Raw genomic sequence first — 9,129 nt, 5'->3', positions numbered from 1 at the left:
CTCAGCCTTCGCCCAGGTCCGTACCCACTGCACCGGGGCTCAGCCTTTTCCCAGGTCCGTACCCACTGCACCGGGGCTCAGCCTTCGCCCAGGTCTGTACCCACTGCACCGGGGCTCAGCCTTTGCTTGGGCAGGAAACTGCCCTTTACTAGTTACAGAATTTTTATTTTTCTTTCTTGTTTTATCATATCAGACTCATATGTATATTGCTTAGTAATCAGGTAATATTGAAGAGCTTATATGCATAGCAATTGTCCTTTTTTACCTTTTTTCACTCCCCAGACTAGAGTAGCTACTTTTACATCTTTTCATTTTGAGATTTTCACATCTCTGAATAATAATGCCTATGTGATTATTTTAATCAGTTGGCTGGAGACAGTAGTTTGACTTGTAGCTGGAATAGACGGAGCTCTCTAACCCCTTCCTATCATCCCTCTGTCTCCATTCAGGTGTTTCATGAGTCTCAGCATCTTGATTAGACTGCTCCTCGCTGTAACAACTTAGATCTTTACTTTTAGTTCTTCTGTCAGTGGAGATAGCAACCGTCTTCCTCTCCCATCCCACTGCAAGATTTCTCTTCTTGGCTTCTGTGCCCACTACCTTCATGATTAAAATGTTCAAACCTTCTGCTTTACAATCTTACTTAAATTTTATTACAGAGATATCAACCCTCATATCCCTCAGTACATCTCTTCAGTTCCATGGTACATTGATCCATCAAAAAGGCCCACATTAAAGCATCAGAGACCACAGCCAGAGAAACAGAAGCAGTTCAGTTCCTCTGGGGAATGGTACAAGAGAGGTGTAAAGGAGGTATGTGGTGGCCTGTGTGTCCTGAGAGTGTGTGAAGAACTTAGGAACCTTTAATGTGATGCTGTTTAAAGTGGGGAGGAATTCTGTGCCCCTGGTGTTGACATTCACAGTGTTTTCAATGCTAGTTACAGTCTTCTTACATGAATTTTATATTATTGAAACCCTTAAACTTAGAACATGAAAACTGCCTGGTTTTCTTCTTAACTTAGTAAAGTCATTCAGTAGACAAGATAGTGAAAGCCAAAGTTATTTCTAAATGACTCTGATATATAAGATGTCTATTTTGTTTTTCTCTGTCCTTTAATAGAATTCTATAACTACCAAGTACCGCAAAGGGGCATGTGAAAATTGTGGGGCCATGACACACAAGAAGAAAGACTGCTTCGAGGTATGATCAGCCCTGAGCCTGTTGGGAAACTGTCAGCAAGCCTTCTGTTTTCCCCTTGCCGAAGATCTGTTTTCCTAAAATTAATTTAGAAAAGTAAAAATTAATTTGCATGAAATTAGTCCAGCATCATCAAAGTTTCCTGCCCAAAAACTGCCTAATAATTAAATTTAGAGACTAAAATCCCACAGCATGTCCAAGCCGACTGTAAAAATTGCATGAAATCTCTCTCTGTGCTGCAAGTTCTTAGGAAAAGGTCTACTGTCTTTCAGAGGCCAAGGCGGGTTGGAGCAAAGTTCACAGGCACTAACATCGCCCCAGATGAGCACATCCAGCCCCAGCTGATGTTTGACTACGATGGGAAGAGGGACCGCTGGAACGGCTACAACCCAGAAGAGCACATGAAAATCGTTGAGGAATACGCCAAAGTTGACCTGGTGAGCCAGTTCACTGCCTTTCTACTTTGCTAGGGAAGATCCAAGACCTTCTAACCTGGCAAGGCTTTCCCACGTCTCAGGGCACCGTGTTTATAGCAGCATGTCTACTTCAGTGGTGAAGACGGTGTGGTGCCCTGCTTGGCAGCAGTTTCTCTCCCTCTTTCCCGTGGACAGGGTCTCTCTATATGGTTCTAGCTGTCCTGAAACTTACTGTGTATCCCAGGTTAGTTTTGTCTCCCAAATGCTGGAATTAAAGACAAATGCCGCCACACCTCACTGACAGCAGTTTCCTGAGTCTTTTATTCTTTAGTCCCAGTGTGACCAAAGGTACTAGACATGTAAGAACAGACTGACATCCAAATCTTCTGTCTGTTTGTTTGTTTGTTTATTTGGGGGCAAAGTCTTACTAATGTGACCCTGGTTTGCCTAGATCTTACTATGCAGATCAAGGTAGCCTACAACTCAGAGATCCACCCATCTCTGTCTCCTGATTAAGAATATCCTGTCCCAGGATTGAAGGTGTGCAGCACCACACCTAGCTGCTTTTGACTTTTTGAAGATCTGAGGTCTTTGCCCCTAGACCACAGCGTGTGTCTAACACTGCTTTATGGTACTCCCACATACCATGGAAGAATAGCTAACCTGTTCAGAAACTGCATTTTAATCTAATTTCAGGTTTTTGAGGTTTTTTTTTAAATATTTGATGTGTGTGAGAGAGAATATAATTTTTAAAGGTTTATTTGTTATATACAGTGTTCTGTCTGCATATATGCCAGAAGAGGGCACCAGATCTCACCATAGGTGGCTGTGAGCCATCATGTGGTTGCTGGGAATTGAATTCAGGACCTCTGAGTCAATTGTCTCCAGCCCCTGTTTTTGTTTTTAAACAATAGTTCTACCTTCTTAGCCAAATTCCTTGGAAATAGTAGTATATTCTGCTTTTTTCTTAAGGAATTACAGATTATATTTAAAATCATGAGTTTTGTTTTTGGGTCCAGCTTCCATCTTGTTTTTATTTTGAAGGGTTATATGTAACCTAGCTGACCTTGAACTCCCTATGACTATAATTATATAGCCAAGGATGGGGCTGAGCCTCTACCTCAAATATGCTGGGATTGTGAACATGTGCCACCATGCCTGGCAAGAGTATGCAGTTGCTCATAAAGATCTAGATCTCATTTTTCAGGAGCATTGAAATATGTAGTAACCTGAGCCTGCCCAAGAGTAATCAGCCCATAGCTGGAGGCAGCAGCATCTCTCACTGCTGCCAGGGCTCTCTGCAGTTTACCAGTGCTGCCACCTGGTCTGCTTGCATCAAGGCTCACTCACACAACGGTCTAACTCCCCACAAGCCCTTCACTTGGTGCTCTAATGTCCATTTCTGAAACCACTAAAATCACTTACTTTAAATGCTATAAGTAAAATTTAAATGTCTCCATTTTTTTTAGGCAAAACGAACGTTGAAAGCTCAGAAACTGCAAGAAGAGTTAGCATCTGGAAAATTAATGGAACAAGCTGTAAGTAAAGACACAGATATTCAGACAAAACACTCATATTCAGACGCTTGAAAACAGTGGTTCTCAAGACCTATAGGTTATGACCCGTGTGGGAGTTGAGTGACCTTTTTGTGGGGTTTGCTTAAGACCAGCAGAAAACACAGATATGTATATTAAAATTCACAACAGTAGCCAAATTACAGTTGTAAAGTAGCAACAAAAATAATTTTATGGTTGGGATCACCACAACATGTGGAACTGTATTAAAGAGTCACAGCATTAGGAAGGTTGAGAACCACTGCTTTAAAGCAAAGAAATGAAATATAGAACAAGAATCCATTTTCTACATCTTTGTTTAGGGAGGAACTGAACTTCTGTCTCCACCCCCTAAGCACTGAAGTTGCAGGGGTGCACTGCATATGTCAGGCCTTCACTCTTAAAATAGTATTTATTAAGACCTCAGTAACAATACTAGCTACCATATAATTTAGTGATATATGAAAAAAATAGAAGATCATCACAGCAAAAGACTCATAATACCAGGTTTCTTTTTTTCTGACTTTACATGTGTGCTGTGGTGGAGTTTGAACCCAGATTACAAGCATCCTGTCTTAGGGTTTCTATTGCTGTAAAGAAACACCAGACAGGATTTCTCTGTAACAGCCCTGACTGTCCTGGAACTCATTCTGTAGACCATGTTGGCCTCGAACCCACAAAAATCTGCTTGTCTCTACCTCCCGAGTGCTGGGACTAAAGGTGTGCATGGCTCATAGCAACTCTTTTTTTATTGTGTTCTGTTTTAAGATTTATTTATTATGTATACAGTGTTCTGTCTGCATGTATGTCTGCAGGCCAGAAGAGGGCACCAGATCTCATTACAGATGGTTGTGAGCCACCTGTTGTGGTTGCTAGGAATCGAACTCAGGACCTCTGGAAGATCCAGTGCTCTAAACCTCTGAGCCATCTTTCCAGCTCCTCATGGCAACTCTTATAAAGAAAACATTTAATTGAGGTGACTTTATCACAGTTTCAGAGGTTTGGTCCATTATCATGACAGGGAGCATGGCAGCATGCAGGCAAACGTGGTATTAGAAAGATAGCGGAGAGTCCTGTATCTTGCAGGCAACAGGAAGTCAACTAAGACACTGGGTAGTATCTCAAGCGTAGGAAACCTCAACAAGGCCATACCTGCTCCAACGAAGCCACACCTCCTGATAGTACCACTCCCTATGAGAGATTATGGGCTCTAATTATGTTCAAAATACTACTTCCTGACAGCATTTTCTATTTGGAATTGATTTTAAAAAATAAAAACAAAAAACAAAAAACTAGTGACGTTTGGGGCCAGTAAGAAGGCTCAATGGGAAAAGGAACCTGCCGTGCAAGCTTGGCAACTTGGATTTCAGCCCTGGAACTCATATAATGGTGGAAGGAGATTACTAACTTCACGGGCTTGTCCTCTGACCTTGACACGTACACAGTGGCATGCGCTGACCCCATACTACATAAATAAAAAGAAAACTAGTCAGGTTTAATAAACATGATTCAGCTAATAACTAAACCAAATATAATGGGTATTTGTTGGGTTCTTTGGTCATCTTAAACTTCCTGTTACCTTGTGTGAGTGTAATTCTATAGCAGGAGGCTGGAGAGGTGACTCAGAGGTTAAGAGCACTTGAGTTCAGCTCCCAGCACCCACATCTGGCAGCTTACAACTGCTTTTGACACCAACTCCAAGCAAGCCAGTGTTCTCTTCTGACCTCCAAGGGAATGCACACACAAGTGTATGTACACACACAGCACAGACACATGAAAGACATCCTGTATCAATAAAAATGTGTTTGTTTTCTGGTTTTGTAGACACTAATAAAATTAAGTGTTCACAATAGCACACTTGTGTCAGAATATATGTGCTCGGTACAAGTGAGAAGTCTGAGAGCTTACTGAGTTGAAGTGAAGCAGCCTCCCTTCCATCCTGCCCTCCCTCCTTCTCTCTGGTGCTATGGATGAAACCCAAGGCCTGGTGCACGCTAGGCATGGCACTGTCCTACTCACCTACACTACACCCGTTTATGTGTTTGTAAAATGCTAAGCGATCAGTAAATTACGTGGAAGGGACTTACAAATGGTTTTCCTGCTTTCCTGATGCAGAATTCTCCAAAACATCAGTGGGGAGAAGAGGAACCCAATTCTCAGATGGTAAGGCACGCTTGTCTTTTCTGGCTGCATGTTCTGTTTTGTTTTGGTGGCTGTAGTTGTCGTAGTCATATCAGTAGCCCTAAGTCACACAGATAAGCCTTTGTTTAGAAGGAAGGAAAACAAGAACTCAGTGCTGTGACTTTCTGCTTAGTTTTCTCACCGCCCACTCTTCCTTTTAGGAAAAGGATCATAACAGTGAAGACGAGGATGAGGACAAATATGCAGATGATATTGACATGCCCGGGCAGAATTTCGACTCTAAGAGACGCATTACTGTTCGGAATCTCAGGATTCGTGAAGATATTGCAAAAGTAAGTCATGTCAGCCCGACCTGTAGCTCTGACAGATCGTGTTTCACACCTTCCTCTGCATGTGCAGTGTCTGTGCGGTTTGGTTACCATGTCTAGTGTCACTCCAAAGGACAGTAGCATGTGCTTTTTATCGTACATGGATGTCAGGTTGCTCAGAACCCACTCCTCTGCCCTGCTGAGCCCTTTATTGTTATAAATAAGTGTTAATTCCATCTTTAAATGTTTTTTCCTTCTAGTATTTGAGAAATTTAGATCCAAATTCTGCCTATTATGATCCAAAAACTAGAGCGATGAGAGAGAATCCCTATGCCAATGCAGGAAAGAATCCAGATGAGTAAGTATCCGGTTAACTTTACGGACTTCAGAGTAGGGGGCGCTAATCTTTCTAATTTGATTTTGTGAATGAGTTTTTCTTAATGGAGAACAATTTTTGAGAACTTTTTAAAATCTGTGCTTACAGAGTGAGTTACGCTGGAGATAACTTTGTTAGATACACTGGAGACACCATTTCAATGGCTCAAACACAATGTAAGTATTCATCTTATACCAGGGAATTTTATATGAACTTTAGGGCTGAGAGCCAGCGAGGTGGCTGGGGGTGACTACCATTAGGCAGTTCTGTCTCCAGTGTCTCCGTGGTGGATGTAGAGAACCAAGTTATCTTCTCACCCGACATATGTTCTGTGGCATAAGTGATCACACGTTTGCACACCCAGATAAATAAAGGTAAAAAATCGAAACTGAGCATTATAAAAACATGCATGATGGCATATGTCTATGACCCTACTGTATAGGAGACTGAGACAGGAGGATTGCCACATGTTTAAGGGAACTCTAAAAAAAATCCAGCAGAAAGAAAAGATAGGGGGAGTACTGTTAGCAGTTACTTAAAGCTTGCTTTAAAAAAAAAAAAAAATGCATTGAGCTAGCAACTCATTGAGATACTTTGAATTGCCCTAGTGTTTGCTTGGGAAGCCTACGACAAGGGATCTGAAGTACATCTCCAGGCAGATCCTACAAAACTAGAGCTGCTCTATAAGTCCTTCAAGGTCAAAAAGGAAGACTTCAAGGAGCAGCAGAAAGAAAGCATCCTGGAAAAGGTACTGTTAAAAAAAAACCACTTTACTTTTTGCTTAAGAAGCATTCAGTTTGGTATGCCATCCAAAGAGTCCTTTTTAACCCATAGGCATAGTCCTGTCCTTCCGCTGACTTAGCTGGTATAGACTTCTGCAGCAATCAGGCCCCCTCCTCAAGGTGTGGTACTTAAGATAAATATCTGTTATTTCTCACACTGCTTCATGTCAGCTGGGTCCCCTGACTGTTCAAGACTGTATCACATAGTCTTGTCTTCCCACAGCCTAGCCCAGCTGTCTAAAATGCATTCTTAGAGTTCTGGGGCACAGCTAAAACATGTGTGCCCCGGTGCATAAAACACACCTTTGCTTTCGTCACATTGTGAGCTTCCCATTGGTGGAAGAAAGTGACAGTCACATGCAGATTCCAGGGATGGAGAAATTGGCTCCATCTCCTGATGAGAGAACCAGTGAAGTCATGAGGCGAAGGACATCAGATATGCACCTAAAGGAAGGGGCTTACGGCCATCTTGAAACCGACTTCGATTCCCAGATAAGCAACAGTATAAACACCTTACTTAAGTGGGAAGAATTAGTGGTGCTCTTTTCACTGTCTCATCAGGAAAGCTATTTAAAAAAAAAAAAAAAAAGGTTCATTTATTCTCTTTGAAAGTAAACCCTTTTCATAAAGATTTGATATAAAAGCTTGGTTATAAAAGGGATTTAATAATGCCCATTGTCCTTTTAGTATGGTGGCCAAGAACACTTGGATGCTCCTCCAGCTGAGCTGCTGCTGGCCCAGACAGAAGACTATGTGGAGTACTCCAGGCACGGAACGGTCATTAAAGGCCAGGAGCGGGCTGTCGCCTGCTCCAAGTATGAGGAAGACGTGAAGATCAATAACCACACGGTCAGTGCTTCGCTCCGTACTGTTCCCCACGTAATGTCATGGCCAACTAGTGCTCTCCTTTTTTGTTGTTGGCTTTGTTTTATGAATTTTTTTCTAAAAATGAGAAAAATGAAAAATATTATTGTATTCACCTGCATGCTTATGTAAAATCAAAACATTTTTGTCTGTTGTACTATTTATCCTTTGTCTAGGTTTGAATGTACAGTAGCTATAGATAAATACACATATTGCATTTACTAATTTTTGGCAGAAATATTTAGAAATTGCAGGTAAAATATTTCACTCATAAACACTCTATCATACATCTCTAAAAATGACAATTTTAGACAGTGCTGCTACCCTGATGTGCCTCAAACTGACATTAACTCCCTAATTCATTTGGCTTTTCCCAGGGTGTGTGTGTGTGCACTCGCGTGTGTTCAAAGGCTAAGTTAGTGGAGTTGGTTGTCTCCTTTCACTTTTATGTGACTTCCAGGGATCCACTCAAGCCCATCAGCCTTGTGTCCTAGGCAGGTTACCCTCTGAGTCATCTCACTGGCCCCTTTCTTACTCTTTAAAAACCTATACACAAAAAATGCTTTGATAGCTGTATTTTGGTCAAGTCTGATTAAGTCTGTATTGATCATTTGTTAGAGATTTTCTACCCACATATACACAGATCCCCAACCTCCAAGAGACAGGACTTCTCTATGTAGCCCACTCTGTCGACCAGACTGGCCTTGAACTCAGATCTGCCTGTCTCTGAGTGTTGGCATTAACGGTGTGTATCACCACGCCCAGCCCTTACATTTCTTAAAACAAGAATGTCTGTCTAAAGTCTAGATTAAATAATACCTAACTATTTTGACAAGAATGTGTCGTAGGTGATGGTGTTTTATTGTTCATTACATCATAAAGCATGTTTATGTATTTCCTCGTGCTGGAGATTGAACTCAGGTCTCATACATGCTGAGCCGTGTTCTCCCGCTGAGCTACAGCCTCGACCCCACTTGTTGTACACCTAAACTAGCCAAACTGATTTTTATACATCAAGGCTCAGAAATCTAACAGTAGCTGTACTGTGTAGAGTAGAATGAGCCAGACAGGCCTTACAAACTGTCAGCATAATGAGTCTAACAAGGGTGTGTGCACTCTTCAGCAAGAGCCACTAATTAACAGTAAGAATATAGGCTTGTCTTAAGAGACATACCTTGTCTTAAGAGAAATCAAGTATACTAAATTTTTTCATAGATTTTTTTGGGGGGGATGGGCAGGGGAGGCTGAGACATATTCTTACCATGTAGCCCCAGACTGGCTTTTACTTGAATAGTTTTGCCTCTGCCTTCTGGGTGCAGTATGGGAAAGTTCCTTATTTCTTTCCCAGTCTGCTTTTTTTTTTCTCTTTTTCTTTTCTTTTTCATTTAATCACTGCTTGGCCATTTCTATCTAGCCTCTTCTAGGCTAACTCTCGCACCTGGACTAGCCCATCTCTAATAATTTGCTGTAGCCCACAAGGTGGCTTACCA

General features: G+C 41.7%; 1 protein-coding gene across 1 annotated transcript in view; it reads left to right on the top strand.

Annotated features, from left to right (window-relative positions):
• Slu7 (SLU7 homolog, splicing factor) overlaps positions 1 to 9,129 on the top strand; it is a 16,868-nt gene that overhangs the window by 4,451 nt on the left and 3,288 nt on the right. The window contains exons 3-12 of the mRNA XM_005368184.2: positions 660 to 813; positions 1,121 to 1,201; positions 1,471 to 1,635; positions 3,084 to 3,152; positions 5,283 to 5,330; positions 5,510 to 5,641; positions 5,878 to 5,975; positions 6,102 to 6,169; positions 6,602 to 6,741; positions 7,463 to 7,624. Of these exons, the coding sequence (XP_005368241.1) occupies positions 660 to 813; positions 1,121 to 1,201; positions 1,471 to 1,635; positions 3,084 to 3,152; positions 5,283 to 5,330; positions 5,510 to 5,641; positions 5,878 to 5,975; positions 6,102 to 6,169; positions 6,602 to 6,741; positions 7,463 to 7,624 (1,117 nt within the window). The remainder of the gene's footprint in view (positions 1 to 659; positions 814 to 1,120; positions 1,202 to 1,470; positions 1,636 to 3,083; positions 3,153 to 5,282; positions 5,331 to 5,509; positions 5,642 to 5,877; positions 5,976 to 6,101; positions 6,170 to 6,601; positions 6,742 to 7,462; positions 7,625 to 9,129) is intronic.

The sequence above is a fragment of the Microtus ochrogaster genome, unplaced genomic scaffold, assembly GCF_000317375.1.
Source record: "Microtus ochrogaster isolate Prairie Vole_2 unplaced genomic scaffold, MicOch1.0 UNK30, whole genome shotgun sequence".
NCBI lineage: Eukaryota > Metazoa > Chordata > Mammalia > Rodentia > Cricetidae > Microtus > Microtus ochrogaster.
This window is presented reverse-complemented; position numbering and strand designations above follow the sequence as displayed.